General features: G+C 52.9%; 1 protein-coding gene across 2 annotated transcripts in view; it reads left to right on the forward strand.

Annotated features, from left to right (window-relative positions):
- The window catches only part of LOC139829552 (dynein axonemal heavy chain 9-like), a 212303-nt gene extending 196593 nt beyond the window's left edge, over window positions 1-15710 (forward strand). The window contains exons 13-16 of one of the 2 annotated variants that reach the window (XM_071817710.1): window positions 4325-4490; window positions 9062-9345; window positions 10589-10828; window positions 12818-15710. In XM_071817710.1, coding sequence (XP_071673811.1) covers window positions 4325-4462 — 138 coding nt within the window. In that variant the 3' untranslated portion in view covers window positions 4463-4490; window positions 9062-9345; window positions 10589-10828; window positions 12818-15710. Of the gene's footprint in view, window positions 1-4324; window positions 4491-9061; window positions 9346-10588; window positions 12294-12817 lie in introns of those variants that run through there. The other variant, XM_071817709.1, reaches the window with a different exon arrangement.
- The last annotated feature ends 2367 nt before the right edge of the window (window positions 15711-18077 follow it).

An 18077-nucleotide genomic window follows, 5' to 3' on the forward strand; every position in this document is an offset into this window, starting at 1 on the left:
AATACGCTTGAATTTAAGCCCGTGCTGAATAGAATGGGTTGCTTGGCTGGGATCTAAGCTGTCCTCAGAGTGCAATGATGGGAATTGCATCCCAGTTGTCAGTGAGGACAGTGCTAATGGGGATGTGCAGGTGCTGCTGGTTCCTGGGCTGTCCCCCGCATCCTGATGCAGCCCCGTGTGCTCCCACGGAGCGGGTGCCACATCCCACCGCCCCAGGGGACACGGCTGCTGACCCTGGGAGGCTCTGACCTGGGGAAGCCCATGAGAATATCTTTGATGAGGATTTTGGCACATCAGTGAAAGATGAAGTTTGAGACCAGGATAAGGTCAGTTCTGCTGTGTAGTCTTTTCACAGATGAAGAGAAAGAGGGAATTGTTGAAAAGTGACTCATTTTGGAATGGTATTTTCACTTTCAGTTGACCTAAAGAGAGAGGATAATTTTCTACATGTATTTATTAATCAGGAATGAAACAACCTTGCTTGTTTTGAGTTGAACAACAGCTGTGGGTCACTGTAAACCAAAATAACTTCCTTTATGGAGTTTGGTCTGACCCAAGTGTCCTGAAATCCCTTTACTCCCTCTACAGGACCAGCACCAGTGAGACCAAGGTTTTAACCTTCACCATGTGGGTTTTTCCTGGCCAGGTGGCCCTGGGGCGAACACGCTCACGGCCATGAGCATCACAGCCCCTGTCTGTGCTCTGCTGGGCTCCCGACACTGCAGATGTTTTAAGGAAGGTGTCAGAGTTTAAAGTTGCCCTGTGGGACTGATCCACTCGCAGAGGTGACAGCACAGGCTCAGCCCACGCTGTGTCACCTGGGGCTGTGTCGTGGAGTCACGGCAGCTTTCTGGGGCAGGTCTGAAGGGTTTTGGGTCTTGCTAGTGTGTGATGGCTGCAGTCTCCCTCCTCCCTCCCAGGTGCCCCTTTGCTGTTTTCCCTGTGTTGGGGTCTCTGCAAAATGCCCTTGAGCTGCTAAATGGGCTGAGCTGTCTGTCTGTCTGTCTGTCTGTCTGTCTGTCTGTCTGTCTGTCCAGCTGCCTGGGTGGGGGACAAAGATGCTGAGGGACCTAGAGATTCTTTCTTATGGGGAGAGACTGAGAGCTCTGGGGCTGTTGAGCTGGAGAAGAGAAGCTGAGAGGGATCTGATCAATGGGATCAATATGTCAGGGTGGCTGTCAGAGGATGGACCAGAGTCTGTTCAGTGGTGCCCAACGCCAGGGTGAGGGGCAGCGGGCACAGACTGAAACACAGGAGGCTCCATCTGAACATGAGCAGAAACTTGTTTGCTGGGAGGTGCCAGAGCCTGGCCCAGGCTGCCCAGAGCGGGTGTGGAGTCTCCTTCTCTGAGACATTGAAACCCGCCTGGACCCACCTGTGTGATCTGCTCTGTGACCCTGCGTGAGCAGGGCTTGGACTGGGGGATCTGCAGAGGTCCCTTCAGCCCAACCAGCCTGGGATCCTGTGATTCTGTGAATGTGCAGCCGTTTGTCTCCAGCTGGATGGGCGAGTGTGTGCAGGTGTTATTTGTACAGGCAGACCTGGCACCGTGTCCCTGGTCATGAGCTGTGGGCTGAGTCAGTGATTTTCTTCCCCTGCACAGAGGAGCAAGTTGTCTTGTGTGTGGATGAAGATGTGGTGGTGAGATTTGCATTGAGAAGCATGATTTATACTGCTTGGCCTGGATCCCTGCTGCTCATTTTTTAGAGTTAATTTGTCCCTTTTTGTGTAGTTTGTCACTTGGCTGCTTTATTCTTTTCCCCAGCAGGCACATCTTTAAATTTGTAAAACATGGGCACAAAGTAATTTTGGATTTTTTCTTACTTAAAAAAGATCCTAACCTGAGTTCCAGTAGTTCCTTAGACAAGGTGCCTGTTGCTGCAGAGATGTATAAGATGCAGCCCTTAGGGGACGCAGAGTTGTTGTTCAACCCATCCCTGCATCCTGTGGCTTCCAGAAGCGCCGTGTGCACAGGGGTTAAAAGGAGCCCAACACTCTCTCTGCCTGAACCTGGGGCCAGTTTGGGGATTTTCTGTAGTTTATTGTGACTAAATACCACATTCTGTGGCATTTGCCCTGGGCCTCGCTCTGCTTCGTGCCCTCTTGGGCCTCTGCCCCTCCATCAGATGTAGCCCTGACTTCTGTCATTCAGAGAAATTGCAATAAATCTTGTGGGTTTTTTTGTTTGGGTTCTTTTTTTCCCTCTCCCTTGCTCACCAACCAGAAGGTACGAGGTGTCCAGACTGTTTCTTTGAGGTGCTGGTTTGAGTATGTGTCAGGATCTCACACAGACACACCGCCCCTTATTATTATTGTGAGATACGGCTTTGAATTAAAATACCACTTCCACGAACATGTCACTTGATCCCCAGTAATTGCATTTCAGTGTGATGAATCTCTTGCATACTTGTTTAACCTCAAAAAGGGCTGATTTTATATGTTAATTAGGGACTAATTAAATTTAAATTAAATGCTTATTTGAAACACTTAATTTAACTTGCTACCAGAAATTTCAAATATTGTGGTTTTATTGAACGGGGAGAGAGGCTCCGCTGAGGAAAGATTCATCATTTTTCGTAGCACAATCCATTCCTTTGTGCAGCAACTGTCTGTGACAAGAAATCAGCTGCGTTTTGAGTGGTGAGCAAGGCGAGCTGTCTGCAGTGCACCCAAGCAGGAAAAACCCAGCGTTTTGAAAGGTCTGTGATCTGAAACAAACCAACGGAATATAAATCTTCCTTAACAACTTTTGCACGTGATAATAAATGGCTTAAAAAAACTCCCAGTCCCGTTTACATTTGCCAGTCTTCCCTAATTACAAAGAATTGCTACTTACCGTGTGCTGCTTTATAGCACCTTATAGGTCTGTTGCCAACCCAAAACTGCTAATGAAACAAATTCTTCGAGTAAGCACAGGGCAGAAAACCCACCCGGGGTCTGGGCAGAGGAGCGTTGCTTCCGTTTGCTTTTCCACTTACTGAGACAGTAAAGGTTGCCTGGGCTGCAATCAGAGGAATCAATAACCTATAGAACATGATGTGCAGCGACGTGGGGTGATTTTTATTAAATATCAGCCCAGGATTATAAATATTCCCCACGTTTTATGAGCTAGAGCAACATATGACCCCAGCCTTCTGCTAAAACAAATTAAAGTCTTCCAAGGCTTTGAAATGCGAAACTGTTCTCTCCGTGCTTTCCTTTGCGTGTGCGTGACCCTACTTGAAACTAGGTGGTAATTTGACAGCTCGTGTTGGAATTAAGTCTTGTCACATTATCTGGAGGGTTGGGTAACGCTGGTGAGAAGATCAGGGAACTTATGATTATTTGATGCATTTAAATAAAAGTGTCATGTTGGTTGTTCTGAAGATGTCCAGGAATTTGGCCCTGAGATCGCCTATTTTTGTCTAACAGGGTAAAAGATGCATATATTCACAAAACCAGCAGCTTTGCTCGTGGGCTTCTGTGCCCACAGCATCCATCTCCCTTTCTCCATCGCAGCGCCCAGTGCCTGCTGCCCTGGCCACGCTGCAGTTGCCGCATCGCCGGGGCAGGCAGCAGGGGATGCTCACTGCTCTGGCACAGCCACCTCTGCAAGCAAGATTTCGTTTAAAAAATTATGCAGAAGAGATTCAAAAGGCTTTATCTTGCATGAAAAGCTCTTGTTTGCTCTGAGGTAGACATGTTTTGTAGCAGACGAAGTTTGTTGTATTTTTGTTTGGAAGGAAGAGTTGAGAGCTTTCTGATTTAAGTCAAACCAAAGTGCTGACCAAGGGTCCCTGCAGGGCTCCCAGCTGCACTGTAGAATCATAGAATCAGTTTGGTTGGAAGAGACCTTCAGGATCATCGAGTCCAACCGTAACCCAGCTCTAGCACTCTAGTCCCTGAGAACCTCATCTCCACGTCTGTCCAACCCTCCAGGGATGGTGACTCCAGCACTGCCCTGGGCAGCCTGTTCCAATGCCCCACAGCCCTTTGGGGAAGAAATTGTTCCCCAGATCCAGCCTCAGCCTCCCCTGGTGCAACTTGAGACCATTTCCTCTGCTCCTGGCGCTTGTTCCTGGGGAGCAGAGCCCGACCCCCCTGGCTCCAAGCTCCTTTCAGGCAGTTCAGAGATCAGAAGGTCTCCCCTCAGCTCCTGTTCTCCAGCTGAACCCCCAGGCCCCTCAGCTGCTCCTCATACAGCTGCAGCTGGGGGACATCTCAGCTCCTTGAGGGGCCGCTGTAGCTACACACAGCACAGCATTGAGCTGGGCTGAGAAATCATTTTTATTTTGCAGCAGTTGCTCTCCCAGTAGATGAGCTTTGCACCTCTGCCTCCCTACAGGTATGCTTGAGAAACCTCTGGAGAAAAAGGCTGGTAGGAATTATGGCCCTCCAGGTACCAAGAAGCTCGTGTACTTCATTGATGATCTCAACATGCCCGAGGTGGACGCTTACGGGACAGTGCAGCCCCATACGCTGATCCGGCAGCACCTGGACTACGGCCACTGGTAGGAGCCTGCTTGGGCTTGGTTGTCGGAGACCTTTTTGTTCAGCTCCAGTGCTGGGGAGTGGGTTTGAGAGAATCTCAAAGCGTGGGTCCCTCTTCCTATTGCATACTGCTGGGCTAGAGCTGGTTGGGAGGCTCTGGGTGAACTGAGAGTTGAGCACCCTCAGGGCTTCCCCTGTCCCCAGCAAACAAATTCACTTAGAATCACAAAACGTCCTGAGCTGGAAGGGACCCGCAAGGATCATCGAGTCCAGCTCCTGTCCCTGCACAGGACAACCCCACAGTTCACACCGTGTGTCCGAGGACGTTGTCCATCGCTTCTTTAATACCGCTTGATTGCTTACTCATAGCTGGGTTGAGAGGAGCTTTGCTCTGCTCTTGCTGTGGCTTGTGACTGTGGTCCCAGTGCAAAGCCTGCGAGGGGAGCGCGATGCTCGGCCTTGCTGCCCCGCGACGCTGAGAGCAGAGGCGGCTGTGGATTTGGCCTCAGCTGGGGTGAACCCCCCTGCTGTGAGCACCTAACATTGTCTTCTGTCAGGCAGCAGCAAACAACCATTATCTAGGCAGAGGTGATTTGAAGGAAAAGCAGTGACTGTTTTGGAAGGAGATTGGTGTGTTTTACACTTTAGCCAGCAGCTCTGTGTGGGACATGAATATTTGCATCTCTCCACAGGGAATACAGGGCAGGGACGCATTGCAATTTCCACTCTCCTCAGCTGTGTGCATGCCTGAGCTCTGCCAAAAGCTTCCGAGGAACAGAGACAGTGGAGCGGAGGCAGAAATCTTGGGCTGTGGGTGTCAGGGAAGTCAGGCAGATAGAGGGTGAGGGAGCTGCGAGGGAGCGTTGGAGGCACAAGGGGCTGCAGCGAGGAGTAGGGGGATGCAGTGAGGCGCAGAGGGATGCAACGAGGTGTGGGGGATGGAGTGAGGCATAGGGGGATGCAGCGAGGTGCGGGGGGATGCAGCAACGTACAGGGGATGCAGCGAGGTGCGGTGGGATGCAGCAACGTACAGGGGATGCAGCGAGGTGCGGTGGGATGCAGCAACGTACAGGGGATGCAGCGAGGTGCGGTGGGATGCAGCAACGTACAGGGGATGCAGCGAGGTGCGGTGGGATGCAGCAACGTACAGGGGATGCAGCGAGGTGCGGTGGGATGCAGCAACGTACAGGGGATGCAGCGAGGTGCGGTGGGATGCAGCAACGTACAGGGGATGCAGCGAGGTGCGGTGGGATGCAGCAACGTACAGGGGATGCAGCGAGGTGCGGTGGGATGCAGCAACGTACAGGGGATGCAGCGAGGTGCGGGGGGATGCAGCAACGTACAGGAGATGCAGCGAGGTGCGGGCGGATGCAGCAACGTACAGGGGATGCAGCGAGGTGCGGGCGGATGCAGCAACGTACAGGGGATGCAGCGAGGTGCGGGGGGATGCAGCAACGTACAGGGGATGCAGCGAGGTGCGGGGGGATGCAGCAACGTACAGGGGATGCCGCGAGGTGCGGGGGGATGCAGCAACGTACAGGGGATGCAGCGAGGTGCGGGGGGATGCAGCAACGTACAGGGGATGCAGCGAGGTGCGGGGGGATGCAGCAACGTACAGGGGATGCAGCGAGGTGCGGGGGGATGCAGCAACGTACAGGGGATGCAGCGAGGTGCGGGGGGATGCAGCAACGTACAGGGGATGCAGCGAGGTGCGGGCGGATGCAGCAACGTACAGGGGATGCAGCGAGGTGCGGGCGGATGCAGCAACGTACAGGGGATGCAGCGAGGTGCGGGCGGATGCAGCAACGTACAGGGGATGCAGCGAGGTGCGGGCGGATGCAGCAACGTACAGGGGATGCAGCGAGGTGCGGGCGGATGCAGCAACGTACAGGGGATGCAGCGAGGTGCGGGCGGATGCAGCAACGTGCAGGGGATGCAGCGAGGTGCGGGCGGATGCAGCAACGTGCAGGGGATGCAGCGAGGTGCGGGGGGATGCAGCAACGTACAGGGGATGCAGCGAGGTGCGGGCGGATGCAGCAACGTACAGGGGATGCAGCGAGGTGCGGGGGGATGCAGCAACGTACAGGGGATGCAGCGAGGTGCGGGGGGATGCAGCAACGTACAGGGGATGCAGCGAGGTGCGGGGGGATGCAGCAACGTACAGGGGATGCAGCGAGGTGCGGGGGGATGCAGCAACGTACAGGGGATGCAGCGAGGTGCGGGGGGATGCAGCAACGTACAGGGGATGCAGCGAGGTGCGGGGGGATGCAGCAACGTACAGGGGATGCAGCGAGGTGCGGGGGGATGCAGCAACGTACAGGGGATGCAGCGAGGTGCGGGGGGATGCAGCAACGTACAGGGGATGCAGCGAGGTGCGGGCGGATGCAGCAACGTACAGGGGATGCAGCGAGGTGCGGGCGGATGCAGCAACGTGCAGGGGATGCAGCGAGGTGCGGGCGGATGCAGCAACGTACAGGGGATGCAGCGAGGTGCGGTGGGATGCAGCAACGTACAGGGGATGCAGCGAGGTGCGGTGGGATGCAGCAACGTACAGGGGATGCAGCGAGGTGCGGTGGGATGCAGCAACGTACAGGGGATGCAGCGAGGTGCGGGCGGATGCAGCAACGTACAGGGGATGCAGCGAGGTGCGGGCGGATGCAGCAACGTACAGGGGATGCAGCGAGGTGCGGGCGGATGCAGCAACGTACAGGGGATGCAGCGAGGTGCGGGCAGATGCAGCATGCCATGGGTCCCCTCCCAGACACATCGAGGCCTTCTGCCCATGTGCTCAGCAGTGCCCACTGGGCACTGTATTGCATGCAGGAAGTTATCATCTCACCAATATAATAGGCTCAGGTAGGATCTCTCAGCAAAGCATATTTTATTAACGATTTTGCAAGGTCGGGTGTTCCACCTAAAGGTAGGCACACAAAACAGGGCAAAAAGCCACTGCTTATATCCACCCCTAATCCCAACTGCAAATTCCCTCCCCAGTTCCCCGTTGGTTGGGTACGGCAGGGTTTACAGACTACCTGACACTTCCTAGCTGCCAAGGCTCAGTTTACCTGTCTCACGACTCCATTCTAATAACCCTTCCCATTATTTCTTTATTTTCATTGAAGGTGTGTTTTCTTGACTGTCTGAATTTTAACCACTGGAATGGTTTTCAATTCCTCCACACCCGCTCTGGGCAGCCTGGGCCAGGCTCTGGCACCTCCCAGCAAACAAGTTTCTGCTCATGTTCAGATGGAGCCTCTTGTGTTTCAGTCTGTGCCCGTTGCCCCTCACCCTGGCGTTGGGCACCACTGAACAGAGTCTGGTCCATCCTCTGACACCCACCCTGAGATATTGATCCCATTGATCAGATCCCTCTCAGCTTCTCTTCTCCAGCTCAACAGCCCCAGCTCTCTCAGTTTCTTGTCACAAGAAAGGTGCTCCAGATCCCTTAGCATCTTTGTAGCCACCGCTGGACTCTCTCCAGTAATTCCTTGTCCTTCTTAAACCAGGGAGCCCAGGACTCCCTGTCCTCCCCCGGCAGCAGCAGCCTGCTGACCCTTGTCATGTCCCACCTGGCGCTATGGTTGGGGGAAGTGTGACTGAGATTTGTCAGTCCCCTGGGTTGGAAAAAAGTACATACAATCCTGAAGGTCCACAAACAAAAGACCTTTATTTTTTGTAGCTTGGTCCAATTGGCAAATGACTCAGTGGCAGAAGGATTTATGTTACTTAAGCTCAATCGATAAACAGTTTAGCAGCGAAAAGATTCACATGAAAGAGTTTTGTGGCACAAGTGGGGCTCTAAACCTTATGTTACTGTATTACTCACAAAAAGGAAGGCAAAGAAATAGGAATATAGGAAGGAAAGAGAGAGGAAGAAAAGAAGGGGAAAGGAAGGGGGAAGGAAATGGGAAGGGAAGGAAAAGGAAAGGGAAAGGAAAGGTCTCACCACCCTTAGGGCTCCGTGGTGTGTTTGAGGGGTTTGTAGTCTCAGGTCCAGTTCCTATGCAGGAATGCTTGGGTCTGTAGTCAGGGTTCAGCACCCTGTGGTGTGTGGTTCGGTTCCCGTGGTCAGCCCGGTGGGTGGAAGGGTCCCCAGGGTGGCACCCTGCCCGTGCTGGCACAGGTTTTATAGGGTTTATAGCCCTCGGGATCACCTGGGCTTTTGTGCAGGCGTCACTGGGGGCGATTGTGGAAGATGGGGGAGGCCCGGAGGGTCTCTCAGCCTGGGCCTTGACACCGTGTCGGGCCTGTCAGCGCACAGGCTGCGTGTCCTTCAACACAGCACTGCCTGTGTCACCCAGCCTTTGTCTGTGGCTGTCACCTCGGCCTTGACATGTAAATCACCATTCACCTGCTCACGATGGCCCGTCTCCCATGACTGGGTGTTGCAGGGCTGGGTTTGCCACAGTGTTTGAGAGTCACCCTTGTAGTCTCTCACACCCTGTCCCGGGTTGGGATCAAACCAGAGACACTCCTGCTGTTTTCTGCCATTTCCATGCAAGTGAAGAGTATGGCCCAGGGGCTTTGCTCAGTGCTTATTACTGATAGAAATATTAGCTACAGGTTGTTGAAGCTGAAGGATTTCCACCAGGAGCAGGACTCGCGTGTGCCAGGCCGTGTACAGATAGGCCGGCAACCTGGGCCTGGGCCTCATCTTGCCAAGACGCAGAATTTGACCCCCTGAAGACAAGCGGCCTCTGGCAGCCCAGGGACACGTACTGAGAGAGGCAGTGGCCGTGGTCACTGTGCTGCTGCTTGTGTTTTGCCCGAAGGTACGACCGGACCAAGCTGTCGCTGAAGGAGATCACGAACGTGCAGTATGTGTCGTGCGTGAACCCGACGGCGGGGAGCTTCACCATCAACCCTCGGCTGCAGGTAAAGCCCTGCACAACGGCAGGTGCATCGCTGGGTTTATTTTGGGGTGGATCATTTAAACGTGAGGTTAGAGGACAACCACTGGCAGATCCTGCTGTTGTTTTATCAGTACAAATGGCACGAATCCGTCGAGTGACTGTGATTCCTAATAGTGAAGCACCGAACTGGGTCCCTTATTCCCTTGTTTGTTTTTCCTCGCATTCTGCAGCTCCGTCAGAGGAGGAAGTCAAAAGTTGCCAGCCAGCTTAACACCTACTTTCAGGACAACCTTCTGGTCCATACAGGCAGATTTTGCCTTCATTTAGCTCGTATTTAGCTCTGAAGCATGGTGCATTAACGCCGCCTGCTTTCCAGAATTGTCTGATGCAGCTGTCAGTAAAAAGAGGTGTGGGGGAGAAACCCAAACGAAGAAAACAGACAAAACTAAAAAAAAACCCAAGCCACACCAAAACACAACAACAACAAAAACCCCAACAAACCCCAAACCAAGCAACCAAACAAAACCAACAAAACAAAGAACACCAAAACCAACCAACCAACCAAATCCCCCCAAAAACCTAACCGAACAAAAAAACCCCAAGCCAAACAAAAAGCAGTTCAAGCGCTGCTGATAACAGAAGATTTGGGAAGAGATCTTAAACATTAGACTTTGATTTTTGGGAGCTGCCAACCGATGGAGGGACTGGGTAGCAGTGAGCAAAATTCATTTCATCATGGAGAAACCTAATGACCAGAGTCAGCTTGGACCCTGGCTCCTCTTCAGCAAGGTGTGGAGTTAAAATGAAGTGTCCCATGGGCAACTTTGCAAGTTCCAAATTAGTAAAGAGGTCCTCTGGGAGATGGCACCTTCCAGGGGCTGCTCTTAATAGAGACAGTGACTGGGCTTTGTCAGAGGTCGGTGGGACCTTCAGAGCCCTTTGGCTCTTCAATGGACTGCACTTCCAGTGTAGCATTGGTGAGATGCAGTTGAAAATCCCTGGTTTAGTGAGCAGAGTGATGTCACTTCCCACCTGAGCTCTGCTGGCAAACTGGGAGAGGGAAATAACCTTGTTCAGGTGGACTGCAAATCAGAGAATCATAGAACAACCCAGGTTGGAAGGGACCTCAAAAGATCGTCTGGTCCAGCATTTCATGGGAAAGGGAGCCTAGATGAGATTATCACAGCAAATCCCCAAGGGCATTTTGCTTGAAAGGTGTTTTTCTACCTCTCTGACCTTTCCATGCCTTCCTTTCTCTCCCTCAGCGTCACTTCTGTGTCTTCGCGCTGTCCATCCCTGGGCAGGATGCCTTGTCCAGGATCTATAGCACCATTTTAACGCAGCACCTGACAAGTGGAAATTTCTCGGGGGCTGTGCAAAAATCAGCTCAGCAGCTGATTGCCCTTGCCCTGGGACTGCACCAGAAAGTAGCCGCTACATTCCTTCCAACAGCCATCAAGTTCCACTACATTTTCAACTTGAGAGACTTCTCCAATATCTTCCAAGTAAGTGCAGTTGCTGTCCTGTGGGACTTGAAGCTTGTCCCGATGCTACAAGAGGCTGCGGAGCTGTGTTCCTCTAGCTCTGGTGGGCAGAATGCAGTCTCCTACCTAAAAATGACACAGCACATGTGTGCCCTGAGTAAAGTGGGTGACCTTAGGCCATTCCTTAATTCCTTGTTAGTTTTGGATGGATTCCAGAACCATTGCCCATGGCTTTGAGAAGCTTAGTTACTTTCCAGCCTCTTGTGGTCAGCGGGGAGGGATGAGTAGTTCCAGATGGATGTGCAGGTTTGGGGTGGGTTGAAACGCCCTCTGGCTGTAGAAGGGACCAGCTGAAGGGAGCTTTGGGCTTCCGACTTCAGCACTTAAATGACTGATGGTGAGTGCGATGGAGCTGCGCTCATCTTTGGGAGCCTCAGTTCCACACGTGTAAATGTGGGGATTAATGGCACTGTTCCACCACACAGGCAAATTATTTTATTGTACTGAAGCAGGTGGTGGATAGTTAGTGGGTTACTGGCCCTGAAGTTAGATCCAGCTTAGCTTGTTGGCCTGTACTGGCATGTCCTCTTAGCTTCTTGATGGTCAGATGCTCAGTATGTGCATGAAGGGTGGCATTTAAAAAGGTGATAATTGAATCAAACCCAGCTTTGACTTAATTGCTAAACCTGAATTTCCACCAGAGCCAGTTCTGTACCAAGGGGAAGTTGTTCAGATTTAGAAATATTTTCTTCCAACAACGGAGAGACTTTTTTTTCCCCTGAAATCTCATACTTTGAAGCAGTAGATATTACTGCTCAAAGAGCCTTTCAGAGTTTAAGGCTGATTAGTAAAATTTGAGAAGGTTCTCAGCAGCCAAATCGAGAGGTTTGGAACACCATAAACTCTTGTAGAACCCCGGTTTGTAACTTGTTGCTGTCCTTCTTAACACCTGTTCTCCTAAGTACGTACTGAAAGTTTGGTGCCTTGTGGTCTGGTCCATCACACAAGAACTGAAGTAATGACGTAGTGGGAAAAGCAAAAACAGGGCCTTGAAAAAGTTAATAACTCTTTTGTGCCAAGAAAGAATCAGACCTGTCACTTATGCTCAGCTAAACATCAGCAGCTTTTGATGTTAGATGTGGGTCGTGTTAACTCCTGACTTCTAGTTAATCTGTGCTTTGAAAGGCAGAGAGAGAAAAGCAGCATTTCCATGGGAAGCTTTAATTTTAACTGTAACCTGCTTGAAAGGTGCTCAGGTTGTGGGATATTAGGAAATGTCCTGCCAGGTCTGGATGCTGGGGCAGGAGCAGCGACTGAGCTCAGGTGTTGTTTTGTTTATCACGTGGCTTCAGGAGTGGGGGAGTCTGGCTCCTGGGCTTCATAATGTTTATTTAAATAGTGGTCCAATTTTTCTTGAAATCCTTCCTTACCTTTTGGATTCATTCTTGATTATTCCTTCACATTAAATATTCTTGAGTTTTTGAGATCTCCTGATATCCTGTTTGTCCCTACGGGAACACAATTTTCTTCCTGAAATTGAGTGTGAAAGAAGCTCTGGACTCCGGGAATGCATTTCCATGTGTTACTTTCATTCAATCTTCATAAACTCATAATTTAGCTCACACTCTCTTGTCCAAACCCTTCTTGTGCAGTGCTAGCTTCAAAGTCAGGTCAGGCTGATCAGACAAGTTTTGAATGTTTCCATGACTGGAGTTCCCATAACCTCTCCGACCCTTGTCACACCACTAAACCCACTCCACGGTGAAGCTGATATATTTTTATTTCAGTTGGAATTTCCCTTCCTGCAGTTTGTTACCTCTTGTCCTTTTGCTATACACCTCCAAAAAAAATTGGCTCAGTCTTCTCTATAACTCCCTATTAGGTAGTTGTAGACAGAGTGTCGAGGGTTAGGATTGCGGGGTGACAATCAAACCCTGGCAGATGTATTGTTAACCTCTTCTCCCCCCCACTTCCCCCTTTTGCCCCTCCCTCTCCCCCCTTCCCACTCAGGACAGGCGATCGGGAGGGAAAGAAGGACAGAGAGAAGAGAGTTGGAAAAGTTAAAGATGTTTTACTGATGCTACTGATAAGAACAGAGAAAATAATACAAATATACAAAACCCATCTTGTAAGTCTCAGCAACTGCAGAGCCAGCACCCAAAGTCCTGGATCAGACTCTGCAGCCAACCGGAGCTGGATTCAGTCTCTCACTGGCCTCAGTTCGCAGGGACGACCAGCAAGGTCCTCTCCTAATGTCGGCCATGAGGAAAAAAAAAAAGGGAAAAGAGACAAAAGGGACGAGATCCTCGTGATCTCCCACTTTTATATGAAGTATTCACGTGAACGGAATGTTATTCACCGTTGGTCAGTCTCTCGGTCATCAGTTTCTCGTTGCCCCTCTCGCGAGATGTCCATCCGTGCTTATCAATAAGTTTGCATTCCCTTGCTGGGTTTAACCAAAACATGTGTCGGGTTCTCCAGGAAAATGCAGCTGATATGAAGGCTTTGGCTGACAGGCAAAAATTCACTAAAAGAGAAACTTGTTTTTAACAAAACCAGGACATTCCACCCCTTATCATATGACATTCACTGAATACTTAAACCTTATCAATACAATCTATCAATACAATCTAATTAATCACTACTACTATATATATATATATATATATATATATACATATGTACATATATACACAGGAGTAATTAATCAGTGGACCATCCTTTGAAAAGTTCATTAAGTTCATTTTGTCACCACAGTCTCCCAGGGCAGGGAAAATGGTCCAAGTGCATCTCATGACCCCTGTTGGTGGGTTAAGGACACCAACTTCGAAGAAGGTGTCGGGCGCCACTCGAAGAAGCCAGCGCTGGTTTCATCACCATTGTCTTGATCTGAAAGACACTTATTAAACATTGTTAGTGCGGCAATTCACATCGTACAGTTCAGCATTGCACATTTTCACCTAAAATCAAATCCCCTTGAGGTGCACACCGAACTTCTCCATCCTTAAGCATCACCCACCAGGTGCTGCCAGGTCCCTGGGCAAAAACAATCCCATGAATAGGTTTGCCTGTGCCTGAGGCAGGAGGAACCCAGACTGCCTTTCCTAACATATTTTCCATGTGTACTACAGGGACTTTATCTCCTTCTACAGTCCATAGAATTTCTGATTGGGCAGGCCCGGCTCCATTGGTTGATCCCCTGGTGTTGACCAACCAAGTGGCTTTTGCTAAATGTGAATCCCAGTTTTTAAAGGCTCCACCACCCAGTGCCTTTAGTGTAGTTTTTAACAAACCATTGTACCTTTCAGTTTTCCCAGAGGCTGGTGCATGATATGGAATATGATATACCCACTCAATACCATGTTCTTTGGCCCAATTGTCTATAATACTGTTTTTGAAATGAGTACCATAGTCTGATTCAATTCTTTCTGGCGTACCCGGCCACCAAAGGACTTGCTTCTCAAGGCCCAAGATGGTATTTCGGGCTGTAGCATGAGGTACGGCAGATGTTTCCAACCATCCCGTGGTTGCTTCCACCATTGTAAGTACATAATGCTTACCTTGGCGTGTTTGTGGAAGTGTAATATAATCAATCTGCCAAGCTTCTCCATACTTACACTTTAACCATCACCCCCCACATAAGGACCCCCCATCTAAGGACCCCCCAGTTGTGCCCAGGGCTCATTGTAACATATCAGGACGCCCCATTGTCCCCAGGGCCCATTGTGACATCCTGGGGACCTCCCTTTGTCCCCAGGGCCCATTTTGACACCGTGGGTATCCCCCTTGTCCCCAGGGCCCATTGTGACATCCTGGGGACCCCCAGTTGTCCCCAGGACCCATTGTGACAACCTGGGGACCAACCTTTGTCCCTAGGGCCCATTGTGACATTCCAGGACCCCCCATTGTCCCCAGAGCCCATTGTGACATCCTGGGCACCATCCTTGATCCCCAGGGCCCATTGTGACATCCCAGGACCCCACTTTATACTGAAGACCCATTGTGACATCCTGGGGACCCCCATTGTCCCCAGGGCCCATTGTGACATTCAGGGGACAGCCTTTTTCCCAAGGGCCCATTGTGACATCCCAGGACCCCCCTTTTTCCCCAGGGCCCATTGTGGCATCCTGGGGACCCCCTTTATCCCCAGGGCCCATTGTGACATCCTGGGGACTCCCCTTGTCACTGGGGACCAATTGTGGCACCGTGGGGACCCCCCATTGTCCCCAGGGCCCATTGCGACATCTCAGGACCCCCCAGTTGTCCCGAGGGCCCATTGTGGCATCCGAGGACCCCCCTTTGTCCCCATGGCCCATTGTGACACCATGGGGACCCCCTTTGTCACTGGGGCCCATTGTGACATCCCAGGACCCCCTTTGTCCCCAGCTCCCATTGTGACAGTCAGGGGACCCCACTTTGTCCCCAGGGCCCACTGTGACATCCTAGGACCTCCCTTTGTCCCCAGGGCCCATTGTGACATCCGGTGGCCCCCGTTGTCCGCAGGGCCCATCGTGGAACCATGGGGACCCTCCTTGTCACTTGGGCCCATTGTGACACCATGGGGACCACCCCTTTCTCCCCAGAGCCCATTGTGACATCCTGGGGACCCCCATTGTCCCCAGGGCCCATTGTGACATTCAGGGGACAGCCTTTTTCCCAAGGGCCCATTGTGACACCGTCGGAACCCTCGTTGTCCCCAGGGCCCATTGTGATATCCTGGGGACCCTCTTGTCCCCAGGGCCCATAGTGGCACCCTGGGGACCCCCTCTTTCTTCCCAGTGCCCATTGTGACATCCCAGGACCCCCATTGTCCTCAGGGCCCATTGTGACACCATGGGGACACCCCTTTGACTCCAGGGCCCATTGTCACATCCCAGGAGCCCCCTTTGCCCCCAGGGCCCATTGTGACCTCCTGGGGACCCGCCCTTGTCCGCAGGGCCCATTGTGAAGTCCCAGGACCCCCTTTGTCCCCAGGGCCCATTGTGACATCCTGGGGACCCTCTTTGTCACTGGGGACCCATTGTATACACCATGGGGACCCCCAGTGTCCCCAGGGCCCATTGTGACATCCTGGGGACCTTCCTTTGTCCCAAGGACCCATTGTGACATCTCAGGACCCCACTTGTCAGTGGGGACCCATTGTGACACCATAGGGACCCCCGTTTGTCCCCAGGGCCCATCGTGACACCATGTGGACCCCCCTTGTCACTGGTAACGCATTGTGACAGCATGGGGACCCCCCCTTGTCCTCAGGGCCCATTGTGACATCCTGGGCACACCTCATTGTCCCCAGGGCCCATTGTGACATCATGGGGACCACCTCGTCCCTCTGGCCCATTGTGGCACCGTGGGGACCCCCCTTATCACTCGGGACCCATTGTGACACCATGGGGACCCCCTCTTTCTCCCCAGGGCCCATTGTGACATCCTGGGGACCCCCTTTGTCCCCAGGGCCCATTGTGGCACCATGGGGCCCCCTTTTGTCACTGTGGCCCAGTGTGACACCCCAGGACCCCAGTTTGTATCCAAGGCCCATTATGACACCGTGGGGACCCCCTTTGTCACTGGGGCCCACTGTGGCACCATGGGGACCTCCTTTGTCCCCAGGGCCCATTGGGGCACCATGGGGACCCCTTTTGTCACTGTGGCCCAATGTGACATCCCAGGACCCCACTTTGTACCCAAGACCCATTGTGACACCGTGGGGACCCCCCTTGTCCCCAGAGCCCATTGTGACATCCTGGGGACGCCCTTTTTCCCCAGGACCCATTGTGGCACCATTGGGACCCCCTTTGTCACTGGGGCCCATTGTGACGTCCCAGGACCCCCTTTGTCCCCAGGGCCCATTGTGACGTTCCCGGACCCCCCATGGTACCCAGAGCCCATTGTGACATCCTGGGGACCCCCATTGTCCCCAGGGCCCATTTTGACATTCAGGGGACAGCCTTTGGCCCAAGGGCCCATTGTGACACCGTCGGGACCCCCGTTGTCCCCAGGGCCCATTGTGAAATCCTGGGGACCCCCATTGTCCCCAGGGCCCATTGTGACATCCTGGGGAACCCTTTGTCCCCAGGGCCCATTGTGACGTCCCAGGACCCCCCATTGTCCCCAGGGTCCATTGTGACATCCTGGGGACCCCTCTTTGTCCCCACGGCCCATTGTGAGATCCTGGGGGCCCCCTTGTCCCCAGGGCCCATTGTGACATCCTGGGGACCCCCTTTGTCCCCAGGGCCCATTGCAACATCTCCCGTTGTGACACCGGGATGGCGGGAGAAGGGGGGTGGCGGGGGCGGCAGCGGCGGCGATTGGGGGGGGGCAGTCGGGGCTGGGCGGACAAGCGGCAGGTGCTGGGCTGCTACAGCGGGACCTGTGGGGCAGCCATAGGGCTGCTATGGGCTTGGTTATGGGTCACAGATGGGAGGGGGCAGCTGGGTGTGGCCCCGCCTACATGGGGTGGGGTCAGTGCCGAGGGGCGGGTACTGAGAGGGCACGCCCACGGGGAGCCCCTCGGGGGGGCGGAGCCTCTGTGTCACGCCCCATGGGAGGTGGTCTGGGGGCGGGCATTCTCTGGGGCACGCCCCCATGGGAGGAGCCTCTTGGGGTAGGGAGAGGGTGCGGTCAACATGGCACGGCCCCAAGGGGGCGTGGCTTAGCTCGGGAAGAGGTGGAGCCGAGAAGGGGCTGCCCGACCCGGCTCTCCAGGCGGCTCTGAGACGGAGCGGAGCGGGCCGGGCGGGGCCGGGCCGGGCACTCCCCGGGGCCTCGCAGAAACAGCGGCGCAGCGAGTCCGCTCCGGGCTCCAACGGTGCGCGCACGTGGCCGCCGAGAGCGCCCCGTGCACCTCGCAGCGCCCATTTCTGCGCATGCGCATTGGGAAGCCCTCGAGACAACCCTGCCCCCGCGGCCCGCCCCTTCTCTTCCCTCTCCGCAATCTGATTGGCCAGCTAAGCACGTCAATTTCCATTCTCTCCGCCTATCATCACCCGTCCCCGTTTGTCCCGCGCTGCGCTCTGATCCGGTGTCTATTTACACTTAAATACATTTAAACTTCCATTTTAACACTCAGGTATCTTTTCAAATTTACAGATTTTGACATATTTACAATTATATATATTTAGACTGGGATATCGATTTACATTTATTAATAAATTAAAGGTATGTATACGGGTGTGAGTGGATATATATAGATGATATTTATTACCTATTTAGACTATGTAACACGTAGTAATTATACATAGCTCTGCCTACTCACACTTTTTTCTATTTTAAG

The sequence above is a fragment of the Patagioenas fasciata genome, chromosome 21, assembly GCF_037038585.1.
Source record: "Patagioenas fasciata isolate bPatFas1 chromosome 21, bPatFas1.hap1, whole genome shotgun sequence".
NCBI lineage: Eukaryota > Metazoa > Chordata > Aves > Columbiformes > Columbidae > Patagioenas > Patagioenas fasciata.